This window comes from Vigna unguiculata, chromosome 2 (assembly GCF_004118075.2).
Source record: "Vigna unguiculata cultivar IT97K-499-35 chromosome 2, ASM411807v1, whole genome shotgun sequence".
Classification (NCBI taxonomy): Eukaryota; Viridiplantae; Streptophyta; class Magnoliopsida; order Fabales; family Fabaceae; genus Vigna; species Vigna unguiculata.
Genome location: NC_040280.1, coordinates 24,225,568 through 24,243,699, shown reverse-complemented (window position 1 = coordinate 24,243,699; position 18,132 = coordinate 24,225,568). Strand labels below are relative to the sequence as shown.

Below are 18,132 nucleotides of genomic sequence, written 5' to 3'. Positions count from 1 at the left end.
TATGATATATCTATCAATATAAATAATAGCAAAAGATACATAATTCAAATATATATATATATATATATATATATATATATATATATATATATAATAGTGTTACATATGTTTTTTATTCTTTAACTTTTAATGAAAATTGCAATTAGTACTTCTTGAAAATCTTGACCAATTTAATTCTTTATCATTAGAAATGCATAAATATAATATTAAAAGTTAATTTAACTTGTTTACGAATTCAAAAATAAATTTATATTTTTTATCACTTCAAATAATAAATTGAAAGAATAGGATATAATTAATTTTTTTAATAAATTTTTAAATCAATTAAAAATTAATTTGATTAAAATAAGGGTTAAATATGTTTTTGGTCCCTTAAGTGTCAGTGAATTTTGGAATTAGTCCCTCATCAAAACTTTATACCAATTTAGTCCTTCATCTTTCAAAATGTGTTAATTTAGTCCTTTTAACCAAATTTTGTTAAGTTTATTTAATGTTTCAAGCGCATTTCATGATAGTATTTAAGTTAACATTGAAACAAAAATGTGTCAAACAGTGTAAATAATTTAAATACTATCATGAAATGCGCTTGAAACGTCAGATAAACTTAACAAAATTTGGTTAAAAGGACTAAATTCACACATTTTGAAAGATGAAAGACTAAATTGGTCAAAAGTTTTGATGAGGGACTAATTCCAAATTTCGCTGAAACTTGAAAGACCAAAAACATATTTAACCCTTAAAATAATAACACAAATAAAAAATGAATGCGATTCAAAAAGGTTTAATAGATTTTAAAAGAGTTAAAGATTAAGTTTGCTTGACTAATAAAATAAATAACAAAAGTAAAATATTATTAAAAACATTAACGAGATAAAAAAAGTAGTAGAAAAATTAAAATATAATTTTGACTGAAAAATTAAAATTAATAAAAGAAGAAAAAGTATTAAAAAGTTAATGACACAAAAGGTTTACAAGAGATTCTCAAGAGACAAAAAACGCTTTATTATTAACAGTAATTGAAAATTAAAACATAAATGAACATATCAATATATATTAAAAATATAAAATTAATTTATGCAAATAGCATAGGTTAAGTTAAAAAAGTCAAACTCCCATAAAGTAAGTAATTGATAAGAAAGAGAGAGAAAAACTAAAATACAAATTTTTAAAGTAATTAAAAAATCTATATTTAATAAAGGAGCGAAATAAAGTTTTTATATATAAAAAACGGTGAAACAGTATAATGTTTTATTTGACTAAATTTATAATATGATAAAAAAAACTAGTTAACTTGGCTAAATTTTGTTAAACTTATTTGACTAAATTATAAATTTGACAAAATTTTACGTAACTTATAATTTTGTTTGACCAAATTCATAATAATATGACAAGAGACGATTAAAAAAATTTAGAATGGATTTTTGAGTTTTTTTTTCTATAAATTATAGAAAATGTAAAAGCGAAATATTTTTTATAAAAATTAATTCAGATAAAATTTGAAATAAGAACTTAAAGTTAAAGAACTTATTTGAGGAAGCATTTACAAATTAATTTATACACAAGTTTATTTTATTTTATGAAAATAATTTTATTTTGTATTTTTTTTATTTTTTCTTTTATAAATGAAATTAATATTTATAATTTTAATTTTAATTTATGAAAATAATTTATACACAAAGTTATTTAAGTCAAAAGTTATTTAAGAAGATATTCATTTAAGAAATAATGATGATTAATAGTATTTATTACTAAGAAGTTAAAAGCACATTCATATTTAATTATGTATATTAAACCAAACTAAAAGAAGTTATTTGAAAATTTAAGGTTTAATTTATAGTAATGTTTAGGTATTTTATTTGTTTTGATCTTAATATATGTTTTTATTTTGGTTTAATCATGCTTTTGGTTCCTATTTTCGTAGCGAAATCTCAATTTGCTCCCTTTATTTTTTTCATCTCAATTTGGTTCTTGTTTTGGGAAATTTGATCGTACCACGTGTCAGTTTCTCGATTTTTTGAATTTTTTTTTTGAATTTTTTTTTATTTTTTTTAAATAAAAAAAAAAAAAAATTGCCACGTGTCAAGCTGTCATTGTGCCACGTGGCAGTGACAATGACACGTGTCACTTATGTTATTTCCAATTTCTCAATTTGGTACATTTATTTTAATATTTGTCTCAATTCAGTCTCAAATTTTGTAAAGATTGAGAAATTTTGTCCCACTCCAAATTGAAATCAAATTTAATTTTTATATAAATGTACACAAATATTTCTATCAAAATTGATATTTCGAGTAAATATTTTTAACAAAATTAAGTTCATTTAATTAATATTTTACATTGAACTTTATTTTAAATTATTTTAAAGTTGTTAATAGAAAATAATGTTAACAGAAAAAAAAATTCATAAATTAACTAGTTCATGTAACAATAAAAAACATATAAATTTAAAATTTGAAAACAATTTTAAGTAAAGTTGAATGTGAAACACAAATTTAAATAAACTTAGCTATGTTAAAAATATATAATAAAAATATCAATTTGAATAAAAATATCAAATTTAAGAAAAATATTTGTATAACATTTATATAAAAATTAATTTTTGTTTCAATTTGGAGAGGGACAAAATTGCACTACTTTTACAAATATAGGGACTAAATTGAAACAAAAATTAGCATACAGGGACCAAATTAAGACTGAGAAAATAACACCTGGCATTATCACTGCCACATCACTATGTCACTGCCACGTAGCATGACGACCACTTGACACATGGCAATTTTTTTAAAAAAATAATAATAAATAAAAGAAAATTCAAAAAATCGAGGAACTGACACGTGACACCCCATTTAATGTTGTTACTGTATCACTAATGAAAAGGACTATATTGAGATCAAATTTATCAAAACATGAACCAAATTGAGATGAAAAAAAAATAGAGGGACTAAATTGAGATTTCGCTACGAAAATAAGGACTAAAAACATGATTAAACCTTTTATTTAAATGCGTCTTTATTATTATTATTTTTTAATTCAATGAGATCCTTTCATCAAATTGACTTGAAAAATGTTATGTATCAAAATATATATTATTTTTTATTTTGAAATTCTTTGTTTTTTTTTTCTTTTATCTCCCTCCATTTCTTATCACCATCCACCTCACACTACTTTGCACCACTTTTCAAATGCAAAGTTAAATTAAACAACTTGTAAGGATTGTATGGAGGGAGTTGAAAGGAGGTGGAGAAGGTTGGATAGAAGATAAAAATAAATAAATAGAAAAAAAAATTAAAAGTGTTTCAAGATGAAAAAAGTAACCTAAATTTTAACTTGTGACATATTAAAACTGATGTTAACTTCAATTTAATATAGGGAGCCACATTAATTATTTTTTTAAATAGTGACTTGAATAAAAAATATAAAAATTCAAATGAATAACAAAATTTAATTATAAATAACAAATTACTAATTAAATCACAATTTAAATTATAAAATTTAAGAAGCCATAGAGTTAATAAGGGATAATATTATTATTAATAAATATATATGTATTTATCATTAACTGAATATACTAAATACTAATATTAAATAAATTAATTAATGACTTTTAGTTTTCTCCAATTAATTAAGAGTAACAAATATAGTACTCCTTATGTAGAATGATAAATATCACAACCATAATTTATCAAGTAACTTGTTTTAGAACAAAATATACCAAACCTAATTTATTAATATATAATAGTTGTACAAAACGCTTTCCTTATGCAACTCAATTAATTAAAAATTGTTTTTAATTCACAGGAGAGGTTGATATGAATAATTAAATGATAATTTGAATTTTATGTGTAATAGTTTTTTTCTGAATTCAATTAAGTTAAAGTAAAGTTAATAAACTGTGATTAATTTTAAAGAATGAATTTACTAAATTATTTAGTACCAGTATGATTTTAATAATTAGTATAGGTTGAATAAAGGCTATATATATACACATGCAGCTCTCATTGTTTTAAGAAAAGCACATCAACTTCTTTCTGCCCTTCTCTGTAAATCCTGATAGTCACAGGTTCATATCATTTTCTAATATGATATCTGCTTCTTTTTCTTTTATTTTTCATAATATTTAGATGAGAATATATGCACACATACACATACAATTGAGAGATATTTTTTTTATATATATATAAAAATATATTGTACAGAATGTTTTCAACCTATTTTTATTCTATCTCATTTTCTTGATTACGTCTACCATTTTTGTTCTATTTTTCTTCTTTCTTTATAAGGGTTAAAACATCCAAATGTTTCACTGTTTTATTTTAAATACGTACATATAAATTGCTAATAAAAAAAATCTTGTAGTACAGTTTTTTGTGTCTTTTAACTCATTTAAGATCTATATATTTACAAAGCCTCCTCAAATTTTATAGAATAAATTTCAACCTTTTTATAGTATATTTTTTCTTTTGTATCTAGTTGCTTTACTTAAATTGTTAATATGACAATGTATTGCATGCATGAAAAAGCTTTTAAATGCTCAAAATCCTTTTAATCAGCAAAATTATTATTAATAAAAATTACCGTGCTCCCATCCTTTTACAAAATATTTATATATGAATCTAAAAATTCAAGAAATCAACATAATTGAAATAATCATGCAGGTACGTATACAGTACATTAAAGTTTTTAATATAAGTTATTAGAAAACAAATAATGAAAAAAATTATAACTTTGTAACTTTATTTTATTTTCGTAATTGTGGGGAATTATAATAATTTTCTTTCCTGATTTTAGTGCCACCACTGTCTTATTGCTAAAGGTCATTGACAAGAAGATAATACAAAAAAGAGGATAATATATACAGATCAGGTACGCATTATCTACTCAGTTCTCTTTTACTGTCTACTTATTTTTCTCCAATTTTTCCTTTCTTATTAGAGGTAAAGATTAAGATTAATTAGCTTTTAAATTTTAAATAAATTTAAATATTTTTAATTGATTTTTTTTTTAAATTTACGTCTAATTTTTTTTAATATTTTTAATTAAATGATTATCAATTAATTTTTTGTTTAATTAAATGATGTGATTGTTATTTTATTTTATAATATAATGTAGCTTATTTGTCTTCAAATATTAAAAATGTGAGATTTTTTTATTAATATAATATAAACCGATATTATAAATAATGTAAAATATAACAGAAACTATTTTATCGTTTTATATTAATTATAACATTATTTTATATTAACTCCAAAATTTCATAATTTTTTATACACGTATACATAGAAAGGATAACAATGGGTCACGACGATCACCAATAGTGTTTGTTTGTTATCCAACTTACAAAAGAAAAAAAAAATTACAATATTACTCATTAGTTTATTCATTGAATACTTATTTAAAAAATATATGTTAAATCTTTTAAAACTTATAGCTACGAATGAATATTTATATATCTCTAAGTATTTAAAAAAGATATATGTTATATAAAATTTTTAAATATAATTTTAATTAAATTTAGCTTAATAAAATATAATATTCTTAAATGAGTTCGAGTAATATAATATCTGCACTCAACCTGTTTATAAACGAGTATTAAAATATCTGTTTTTCACAAATAATAAATACTCGTAAATACTAACTATCTGTCGCGAATTTTATCTGCAAATACAAATATTTTTGTTATCTCTTGACCGAATAAAAACATTATTACTTCATCTCATTATGAAAAAAAAAATAAAAACTTAATTATAAAATATAATTTTTTTATTAAAATCTGATTAAAAATATTCAAATTAAAAAAAAAAGAATTATAACTTTATAAAATCTAAAAAATTACATGTTATGTTTTTATAGGTAAATATTTTACACTATGTCCATATCATATTTCACACCTTCCATCTGAATTTAAAATTCTAGTAATTTCAGTTGACGGCAAAAGGGTCCTTTGAGAGTGAAGACACAAGAGGGCTTTTTATTAAAATGCTTTGCTTTTAAAATTATGATTACAAATAAATGATACCTATCTACATGGAATTTCTGAAAGTAAAATTTGATTTCGAAAAATCATTACTGATATTTTTAACATTTTCTCAACATGGTTGAAAATATTACAATTTTTTTGTCTGGACCACTGTTACGACATGGGTTTTTTCTTAAAGCATAATACATTATTAATTTATACAAAAATGTTTTCTATAAAGAAAAAAAATAATAGACAATGTTATCTCATCCAATAAAAAAAGTGTTTTAACAAATGAACCCACACCGAAACTTCTCTCACAAGGAATGTATTTCCCCACGAATGAACCTTCCTTTAGTCTATAACAATTTTTTAAGAAATATTTTACCAAATGAAGACCCACCCACCCACAAATGTATTCCCTCACATTATGATGTGTTTGGATAAGACAATTTAAGAGAGTAATTCATTTATTTAAAGAATTTGAAATTCTTTGCAATGAAATGCTTTGTTTGGATAGAGAAATTAAAAAACAATTAAAATGCATGTATTTTTTTGAAGTATTTCAATAAACTAAATTAGAAGAAATTCAAATGCCTTAAAAAAAGGTAGAATTTGAAAATTTTCTCACTCAACCTCACACTCTAGATTCAATCCCAAACAGACCCGACAAACCTGACAACCATGACAGGTCAGCGGATGGCCCAAGCAAGACGGGCGAGCCTGGCGACCCACATGGGTTTGGCGGGCCAGACGACGCAAACGTGTCGGGCAGGCCCAACGACTCGATCGACCTGTTGACTTGACAAGCCTGACCGACCCGTTTTCAAATTTATCATGAACTCAAAACATAATTAAGCCTAAAATAAATATTATAAAAATGAAATTTTATCTCACAAGAAATTCAATTATTTTATTCAAACAAGAAATTGAAATGTAAGGTATTTTAATTTATTTATCCAAACAAGTTATTTAGAAAATGAAGGGAATTTAATTGCAAGCAATTCAAATACAAGGCATTTCAAATTCTCAGCATTGTCGAAATGCTTCATCCAAACACAAAGTAAGTGTACCTAGTAAAAGAAAAGTCACCTTTTTAATGATTTTTATTCTAAAAATATTTTAAATTTAATTAGTGTTTAAATTTTTATTAATTACACTATCATAGTAATGTGTTGTCTTCATTAAAAGCACCATTTAGAAAACATTAAGATATTAATAAATTTTTAATAATAATTAATTTTCTTAATACATTTAATATTTTTTCTTAATGTACTTAATAATGAAAACTTTAAGTGCATTATTAAGAAAAAAAGATTAAGTTCATTATTAAGAAAAAATATTATTAAGTGCATTTCACTTGGCATTGCCTACTTTTTGAAAAAAAGAAGTCAAAATACACTTCTTACAATTATAATCAATAATTGTAAAATGTATAAAAAGTAACGCTTTCAAATGCCAAATATGGCAATATACATGGAAAAGGAAATAATAGCAATATTATTAGTTGTTCACACTTTGATCTATTGGTCATCTTCCTAAAGAGTAATACAAACCTCCTTTATACACATGGTCATAAATGTAATTCAGAAAATAGGAATCATTCTGTGGTTGAGTTTATGACATTATAATTTAATATATGGTAGACATAAACACAACTTCAGAATATAAAAAAGAAAATTATATAACACGAAGTAATATTGTAAAGTAACAACTTTTGTGTTATAGAAATAGAGAAGGTTAAATTTTTCCTAAAAAGTTCACGTGGACCTCTCAATTAAATTTCTATATGAGAAAAGTAATACTTTTAAATTTTGTAGTTGACTCTTGTCAAGTAAATTTATATTTTAAAATAAAAATATGATATAATTAATGTAGAATTAATGTTTATTAAAATAAGAGATGTTTGTCTATCACCACCCTAAAAGGAAAATTTGACTTTGTATTTACATAGATAAGGTAATTCACTTCCCACACGTTGTTTGAAGTTGCATATTTAAGGTTCCGAAAGAGATTTATTATAGAAAAACAATTACAAAGAAAAATATCTATCATCAAAATTTTTTCACCTCCTGTACGTATATGGTTTTCTGCAACTCTATTATCGGTTTTTGAAGAAAAAAAAACGGTGAAAGTCAAGGTTTCTGTGTGTTCTTCAGAATTTGAATATTAGCTTTATCTTTTTTCTTTTGTCGTTATAAGTTAGTTTGGCATGTTGCTAAAACTCATTTTAGTATTCTTTGAAATATTGTTGTGATCTTTTATAACCAGAAATGAAGCTTGAAGTTACTTGCAGGTTCATAACGGTAAGAGATGATGGTGGAAACTAATATAAGGAAGCAAGTTCCCTTCCAATGGTGGTTTAGAATGGCTTTGCTTCTCAGCTTAATCTTTTTTGGTGCCTGCTCTGCCACTTCTCAGAGTGTCTCGTTTAGGTTCTTCCTTACTCTACTTTTTCCCCATTATAGTTACCAATGTTTTTGCTCTATGCTTATCTCTTTGTGACTCAATAATAAAAAAATCATAAGAACAAAAAAAGCTTTCGAGAAAAGTTTACGGGGACGAACACAATACAAATGATACGCAAGTCCACCACATAAGACATCTAATTCACTTCCAATAAATTTTTTTAAAAAATAATAAAATTATAAATTTTCTTTCTTATTTCATTTTTACTCAATAAAAAATTTATATCCACACGAAGGTATTCAAAAATTGTTGAAAAGATATAAAAATTAACAAATAATACAGAGGAGCAAAACCCAAATCAAAATTTTTTCTATATAAATAATATATAAAACAATGGTATACATAAATTGAAAAAAAAAAAAACTAACAATATCAAAACTATTTAACTTGGAAAAATTTTAGCATGGAAGAAAAACTTACAAGACATATATATATATATATATATATATATATATATATATATATATATATATATATATATATATATATATATATATATATATATATATATATATATATATATATATATATATATATATATATATATATATATATATATATATATGTGAGATGTTTATAAAACATTTCTTCGAGCTGATTATATGCACAGACTATATTGTTTATTTATTTTTGGGTATTGCAAACTAATGTTCAAAGATACTTATTAAATACTTATTAAAGATAATTAATACACATCAAAATTTTTAAAAATTCATATTTAATTGTAATATTAAATGAAATCTTACATAAAAACAATTAATATTATTTTATTTTATTTAAAAGACAATAATATCCATAAGTATTATACAATAATTATAATATTTTATTTAATATTTAGAGAAGGTAAAAAATAATTAAATAATAAAAACTATATTTTAATGTTATTAAAAATTAAAATATTATTAAACATAAAAAATTTAAATTAACAAAAAAACCAACAAAAAAATAGTATTAAACATATAAAAGATATACAAAATATAAAAAATTAAAGTATTAATTTAAGATTTAATAGAGTTTCCAAAATGGTTATTTTTATTGCTTAGAGATTTTAAAAGATATTTTTGTTTTTATAAAATCAGTTATATACATTTATATTATTTTAATTAATAAAATTAATTTTTCCAATTTTTAATGTAAAAATTATAAAATTAATGCACATTTATTATTTTTTAATTAGTGTTTTTAGGGCACGGGATAACATTCTCCTACAAGAAGTTATCAAAGAGTAAAGAAGATAAAAAAATAAAGGATAATGTTAACAAGTGCCCTCAGGACACTGGTTAATGAATAATAAATGTGCATTGATTTTGTCATTTTTACATTGAAAATTAGAATAATTAATTTTATTAATTAAAATAATATAAAAAGCATTAAACTGAGTTTATAAAGACAAAATTATCCTTTTATATATTTAAGGAATAAAAATAACCATTTTGGAGACTCAATTAAATCTCAAATTGATATTTTCATTTTTATTTTTTGTAAATTTTTTGAATGTTTAATACTATTTTTATTGGTTTTTTATTAATTTAAACTTTTTTATGTTTAATTATATTTTAATTTTTAATAACATTATAATATAGTTATTTTATTATTTAATTATTGTTTAACTTTTATTGGTAAACATTAAATAAAATATTATAACAACTGTACAATATTTATGAATTTTCTTGTCTTTTAAATAAAATAAAATTGTATTAATTATGATTAGGTCAAATTTTATTTAATATTACAATTAACTATGAATTGTTGTAAATTTCAATACGTATTAACTATCCTTAATTAATGTCCTTAGGACACCAGTCAGCAAGTCCCATATTTAAAACAAAGATAAGCAAGAAATTATTATTCCTATTTGAAAAATCATATCTCTACCTCAATTTTTCAAGCAAGCAAAATGAAAACATTTTGAGGTGAGTTCAAATGTTCTTCTTCCCCCATTTCTCTCTTTTTGATGTTTTAACTGACGAGAAACATATTGTATTTGTCTTTCTCTTCGTTTTCTTTTTAAATCAAGTGATCAAAGCGATATTGTTTTGTTTCCAATTCCAATAGCTAGGTTTCCAAAAACGTTCTTCATGAATTACAATTTATAATTAAGCACAACATATAGCTGGGAAAGGAGAAACAACAAACCGTTTTGTAGTACTAAATATTAAATTGTATTATTATTATTATTATTACTATATATGCATCTCTTACATTGTTTATTATATAGGCTTAAATATGTATTTGGTCCCTATTTTTGTTGTTTTTATTCAATTTGGTCCCTATTTTTGTTTTGTGTTCAATTAGGTTCATATTTTCGTCAAATTATGGTCAATTTGCTCATTTTCACTAATGGTGTTTAAATAGTTAAATATTTTGAATCGTACATGCCACATGTCAGTTTCTAGTTTTTTTTTAATTTTTTTTAATTTTTTAAAATTTTTTAATTTCAAAAAAATTGTCCACGTGTCAATACTAGTGTCACATATCAGTTTGTGGTTGTATTATTTATTTTTGTTCAATTTAATCTCGATATTAGTTATTTTTGTTCAATTTAGTCTCTATATTCGATATCCCGATACTAATGCCACGTGTACTATTTTTATTGTTTTTATTCAATTTGGTCACTATTTTCATTTTGTGTTCAATTAGGTCCACATTTTCGTCAAATTATGGTCAATTTGGTCATTTTCACTAATGGTGTTTAAATAGTTAACGTACATGTCACGTGTCAGTTCCTAGTTTTTTTAATTTTTTAATTTCAAAAAAATTGTCCACGTGTCAAGTCACAATTGTGTCACGTGTCAATACTAATGTCACATACAAGTTTGTGGTTGTATTATTTATTTTTGTTTAATTTAATCCCCATATTTATTATTTTTGTTCAATTCAGTCTTTATATTCATTATTTTTGTTTAATTTAGTCTCAAATTTTGTTAAAATAGAACTATTTCATTTATAAAATTGACATTATTATTAATTATTTTTTAAATTCAATTATAAATTATAATATTTAATTATAAATTGAATATAAATTGAATATTTAATATTTAATATAACCTTTTTATACCTATTTTTCTTTTTTTAAGTTACTCGGTGTTTTATCTTTTTCTAATAAAAAAATTATGGAAAATATTTCAGTTCAGTCTCAAGTATTGTCCTTATGTTCCCTTTTTTATTTTTGAATACCGTCAAATGAAAACGTCGCACTTTGAAATGACTTGACTTGATTTTTAACTGCTTTTCCCACTTGCAGAAAGGGTTTGAGGACTACTGCTGCTGCTGTCAAGCTGAATAAAAATGAAGACCAGGTGATAAATGTTCTTTTTAATGATAGAATTCGTTCAGGATATTGAAAAAAAATAAATAAAGAAATAACCATTAATTGTTTTGATTTTGTTGTCAAATACTTAGGTTTAACAGTTTAAAGTCTTGAGATGATTTTCAGGTAGTGATTGAAAACGGCATAGTTTCCCTGAATTTGTCAAATCCCGGAGGCTATATTATTGGACTATACTATGACGGAACTCAAAATATACTTGATCAAAAAAACCATCAATTTGATAGAGGGTATGTACATATCTTACACTTATTCACGCTAAATAAATTACATTGAAGTTATGTTCCATTTTCTTACAAAGTATATCATGGAAAAAAGGTTAATTTGATCCACATTAAGTCATGGCTAGTTTTTCATATATAAATAACCTTACTTTTCTTTTTTATAGGTACTTTGACGTTGTTTGGAACGAGGGAGGAAAATCTGGGATCTTTGAGAGGTACACTGTTTGTATTATTTTGGAAAAGATTGTTGTATCTGCTTAGTGAAATGATATATTAATAGTGAAAGAGAATATCGAATTTAAATTCAGTCATTCGTGTCATTAGTTCTCAGTCACTAGATAGCAAAACCAATAATAGAGTAAAAGCATGCATGCATGCATGCATGCTTTATGCTCTGTTGCAATTCAAGAGACAAATTAATGATTGATACTGTGCTGCAGATTCAGTGGGACAAAGTTCTCAGTCATTGAAGCAAGTGATACTGTGGTGGAGGTTTCCTTTCTAAAAACATGGAGTGCTTCCATGAAAGGCTCAAGTGTCCCCATAAACATAGACTTAAGGTGTGGATTTTAAACCTAAATTTTTCAAACACTTTGAATCAAATGCAGAATTAGCTTCTCAACATTGTCTGACATAAACGTATTTTGGTGCAGGTATATATTGCGAAGAGGCGATTCTGGGTTTTATACATACGCAATATTTAATCGTCCACCAGGATTACCTGCAGTCACGGTTTATCAAATTAGAACTGTTTACAAACTCGACGAAGACAGGTAACTACAAAACTGTTACCGTCAGACAAGTTAAAAAACATAATTTGCCTTTGATTTTGCAAAAATTAACGTTAGTAATTTTCATTGACTCGTAAAAAACAAAGGTTAACTTATTACCAACCAAACCAATGATGCAGGTTCCACTATATGGCCTTATCTGATACAAGGCAAAGGAAGATGCCAACTGCAGAAGATAGAAAAACGGGCCAGGCGCTGGCGTATCCTGAAGCTGTTCTCTTAACCCATGCAGCTGACCCACAAATTCGAGGAGAGGTGATTGGTTATGCATCTGGTTGAATTGACATTGAATTTTTCTATTTTTCTTTTTGTTGCTCATAATGTGTATGAATCGAACGCGTGTTTGTTGGGTTGTAGGTTGATGATAAATACCAATACTCGGCAGAGAACAAAGATAACTCTGTTCATGGGTGGATTACAGAGGATGATTCAGCACCAGTGGGTTTCTGGTTGATAACTCCCAGTAATGAGTTCCGCAATGGTGGGCCCGTTAAACAAGAACTCACTTCTCATGTTGGCTCAACTTCTCTTTCCGTAAGACCTAACGAATCCCTCCATGCATCAACAATTCCTTATCGAGTTTTCTCTTATATTAAGTAGATAACTGGTATTAAGCATGTTACAGAAAATTATAATACTATGTTAAACATGTTTGAATATTTTCATTCAGATTAATACTTCTTTAGTTCTGTTTTCGTTGTTGTTCTTCTTCTACTAGGTTTTTTATTTTTTCTGTGTGCAGATGTTTACCAGCACTCATTATGCTGGCAAGAAGGCAATCACTGCATTTGATGAAGGGGAGACTTACACGAAGGTTTTTGGGCCAATTTTTGTTTACCTTAACTCTGTGCCAACCAAAACTCAGTTTAAGTCTCTGTGGTCAGATGCTGTAACACAGGTACTTATTCTTACCTTTAACACTCACATACGATTATTCATTGCACATTATTAGAGTGAAGTATTATATTATGACACGATATATTGTTGTTCTTTGGTAAATTAGTTATCCAATGAAGAAAAAAAATGGCCTTATGATTTCATTGGATCAAAAGATTTCTTTCCACCCCAACAACGGGGAAAGGTGTCAGGAAAGCTTCAAGTTAATGATGGGTATGTGCCAATCCCTTATTTATCTTCATTTTATTCTTTGTTTTCATAGGATCAAATTATATAGGTAATTGCTTTATATAATTCATCAGGGGAATGGCTCAACCAGCTGAAAGTTCTTACATTGGTCTAGCTTTACCTGGAGATGCAGGATCATGGCAAATAGAAAGCAAGGTAGTGAGTTTTAATATGTTGAATTTTGAATGACTAGTGAAGCATTCAGCTAAAATGTGTTTGACCGATATTCAAAGGGTTATCAATTCTGGACTCAAACCGACAAAGATGGAAGCTTCTCAATTACAAATATTGTACCTGGGAGTTACAACTTGTATGCATGGGTCCCTGGTTTCATTGGAAATTATAAATATGAAGTCAATGTTGATATCAAACCAGGTAAAATATATAAAAATAGTTATGCTTTTATCCAAAGATTTAAACTTTTGGAGCAATTGATTCATGGCATGGCATTAGAATATAGTTCACTTTTGTAGCCTTAATGAAAAAAAGTTAGTTTTCAGTATAAGTTACATAGTAATTTACGCTTTTGAGATGTTAGTAAATACCAAAAATAATTATAACTTGGTTCCTAAGATAATAACTTGTATATAAAATGTGGTGTAGGAGGCAACATCAACTTGGGTTCTCTTGTATACAATCCTCCAAGAAATGGTCCTACTTTATGGGAAATTGGGATCCCGGATAGGTCAGCTGCAGAGTTCCATGTACCAGACCCTTACCCAGATCTTGAGAACAAATTGTACCTAAACGATAACAAAAATGGGTAAGCCAAAAACTCATTGCCAACAACAAATTTTAACTTGTATATACTAATATGCACACTCTATTTTCAGTTTTTACCAAAGTATTTCTACTGTGACAGGTTTAGGCAATACGGTTTGTGGGGACGTTACGCTGATTTGTATCCAAAAGAAGATCTCATTTTTACAGTCGGTGTTTCTGACTATCATAAGAATTGGTTTTATGCTCAAGTTACCAGGTAAATTTTGTTTAACATACAGAAATTTTTATGATTGTCATCATCAGTTTAGTTTTCTCCTCTAAATTACACACTGATGCATGCAGGAGCACAGAACCGGGCAAATTCGTTCCAACCACATGGCAGATTCAGTTCCAGCTTGAGAATATCATAGAGGGAGGAAACTACACACTGCAATTGGCCTTGGCAGCTGCCACTAATTCTAGATTGGAGGTACAACAATTTACTTTTTCCATGATTGATCTTTTTTTTCTGCTGTATATATATGAGTATCGTTTATAACATGTTTTGAGATAAATGATCAGGTTAGGATCAACAAGCCGAATTCAAACCCTCCATACTTCTCATCACAAGAGTTAATTGGCAGTGACAATGCCATAGCGAGGCACGGCATCCATGGATTGTATGAGTTGTATAGTGTAGGTGTAGATAGTAATCAATTGGTAAAAGGAAAAAACACCATCTACTTGACACAGTCAAATGCCAAATCTCTATTTGAAGGAATTATGTATGATTATATTCGATTGGAAAGTCCTCCAACAACTAGAAGACATCTGCCTTGAACTTGTAGTTGAGCAATCTGCATTAGGATTCTCTCATCTTGTAATTTGCAGATAAGCATGCATCATAACGTCTGCTTTTGCTATCATGTAGGAATCATGAAATTACGATCAAAGAGTAATAAAACCAGTTTTTTCATTATACATGTGCCTTCTTGCTTCTTGTATTTTTATTATGAAGAATATTGATATTAAGAGATGGATTGGTGGTCCATTTTTTGTTATTATTGTTCCATTGTGCTAATACAAAATAATAAGAAAAATTCATTAAATTTTGATGTATTTGGTGCTTGAAGAGTATGATTCTATTAGTGGAGGTGTTCAATTTCTTTTCTGTGAGTTCTTATTTATTTTAAATGTAAGATACTGAACCATGATGTTTCAGTGAATTTGGGAAAGTTAGGGAAAATATGGTACCTAAAATTTCGTAAAATAATAAAAACGTTTAATTAAATATACCATAATTATGAAAAATAATATTATGACACCTTTTAATAAAATATTACTGTTTCGAATAAGCGTTCTCATGCAAATTTTATCTATTTTCTTACGTGACCTTCCCTCCCAATTAAAGTACTTTATTCGTCTAAGACCAATATGGTGTACCTATTAAACATAATAGGACGCTCAAGTTAGTTCAAAATCAAATAGTTAAACAGATTAACTCAAACTTAAATATGTATTAAATGTACCAATAACTATATTTTTTTTATTCTTATTTATAATTTTTTTCAATAGACTTTGATTAAGAGATGTTTAATATCAGTCCAATGTCTCTTAATCATGTTTATGGTTTTTTTTTAATGTAATCTACCCAACTTACGAAGTTGGATGATTTTTCAGTCCAATAAGACAGATCGGCTACTACCGGTCATCATGACACCACAACAAGATGAACGGTTAGGAACACAATCCAATGGGTGCAAAGGTTCTCGACCGTTCAGCTACACAATGGTAATCGATTATCAGGATAGGAAGTGTCTAGGACACCCATGAGTAGAGATGTTAAAATTGGTTTCAATCCGTGAGTCAATCAATTTTATCACGGATTTAAGTTGGGTTGGGTTGAGAAAAATTTAACTTTTTTAAAAATGGATTGAACTCAACCCGAATCACTTAATCCACAGATTAAACGGGTTCGAGCTGGATTGAGGGTGGGTGGGTTGACCCACTTAACCCATCAACATTTTTTTACAATGTTCTTTTATTTTTTTAATAATTATTTACTACTTCTAACTATATAAGTTCATAATTTCATATTTTTAAATGTTAGAATGTTGCTCAATAATATTTGAATAGTTTGAATGTTTAATCAATTTGATTGTCAAGTTATATATGTGGATACTTTCATCTTTAATTATAATCTTTATAGTAAATTAGTCAAACAACCGTCTTATAAGCAAATTTTTCTAGATTTGTATGACAAAAATGTGTAGTTTTTTTTTATTTATATTTTGTTGAATAATATGACAAAAATGTGTAATGTTAGTCATGTTTTCTTGGACTATATGGACATTTTCTTGAAAACAATTCATCATATATTGGTGATGAGCATGATGAAAACATTTGTTCTTGATTTTATTGTGATTGTCATCTCATGGATTGTTTGAAAAATTATTTAAATATTTGAATACTTAAAAATAAATACATAAATAATTTTTTTATGTGGGTTGGTGAGCCAACCCACTTAACCCACCAACTCCTAGTGGGTTGAGCCGGGTTACAAAATTTTTGACTCACCATAAAGTGAGCCGGGTTAGGTTCACTCATTTTCAACCCGACTCGTGGTGAGTCAACCTGTGTGAGTCGGGTTGGCTCACTTTGACATGTCTACCCATGAGCAGATAATGGTATTCTCTATCATTTGTAGGGATGACAAAAATACTCATATTCACGGATAAAATCTGCAACAGATATTGACACACGCCGGTATTTGTTACTCATGGGTAGCGGATATTTTAATATCCCTTTATAAATAGGTCGGGTGCGGATATTCTACTGATTTAAGTTTTATTAAGTTAAAATTCAATTTATATTTTCTTAGATTAAATTAAAGTTATATATATATATATATAATTTTATTTAAATTTTATTTTAAAAAATCATAAAATCTTTAAAAATATAATTAAAAGAGATTGTAACTAATGATAACTTTATTAAGGGTGTGCTCTTATGTGAGTGATGATTTGAGAAAGAGGGAGATGATTGATTTGGGTTGATTAGAAGGTGATATTTATGTTATTCTTTTTTATGGATTTGAGAGTGATAATAGAGTGAATTTTAGAGTAATTTTTGTAAAGGATTTGATTGATGTGACTAAAAAAATTAAATTTAATAGATGAAAATGTAGAATGACCTAATTATCCTTGGTGTTAAAAAAGTATAATAAAATGATGTTTATATAAGTTGTAATTAGTTTTTCATATATTACTATCATAAATACAAATATTATAAATATTTATTAATTGAAAACATAGTTGGAATGCGTGGCTTGACAGAGTTGGAATGACACAAAAAAAAAAGTGAATGGAATGGAATAGATTCTACAGAAAATAGAACTGGTTAAAAGGAAGGCTTGAGAGAGTTGGAACCGGATCCAACAAAAAGTTGATAGGTTTAATTGAAGCACTGCAAAAATAGATGTGGTTATCCACAAAAATAGATCTGATTCCAAAAAGAGGTGCGGATCCATAATGTTAA

The 18,132-nt window shown here is 26.1% G+C and overlaps 1 protein-coding gene across 1 annotated transcript; it reads left to right on the top strand.

Moving 5' to 3' along the window:
• The first annotated feature begins 8,229 nt into the window (after nucleotides 1-8,229).
• On the top strand, nucleotides 8,230-15,525 carry LOC114174584 (rhamnogalacturonate lyase-like). The gene is made up of 16 exons (XM_028059417.1): nucleotides 8,230-8,252; nucleotides 11,670-11,733; nucleotides 11,862-11,983; nucleotides 12,142-12,192; nucleotides 12,418-12,537; nucleotides 12,631-12,750; nucleotides 12,888-13,023; nucleotides 13,126-13,302; nucleotides 13,511-13,666; nucleotides 13,772-13,878; nucleotides 13,968-14,049; nucleotides 14,127-14,268; nucleotides 14,497-14,656; nucleotides 14,756-14,872; nucleotides 14,959-15,085; nucleotides 15,178-15,525. Exons 1-16 carry the CDS (start codon nucleotides 8,230-8,232, stop codon nucleotides 15,433-15,435), a joined length of 1,962 nt encoding a protein of 653 aa, XP_027915218.1. The 3' UTR covers nucleotides 15,436-15,525.
• Nucleotides 15,526-18,132: the final 2,607 nt, after the last annotated feature.

Excerpts from the sequence above, each read along its gene's own strand:
- LOC114174584 (XM_028059417.1), top strand. The coding sequence starts at position 8,230 with ATGAAGCTTGAAGTTACTTGCAG. Across the intron at positions 8,253-11,669 it reads AAGCTTGAAGTTACTTGCAG|AAAGGGTTTGAGGACTACTG; the intron begins GTTCATAACGGT and ends TCCCACTTGCAG. Across the intron at positions 13,303-13,510 it reads TTGGCTCAACTTCTCTTTCC|ATGTTTACCAGCACTCATTA; the intron begins GTAAGACCTAAC and ends TTCTGTGTGCAG.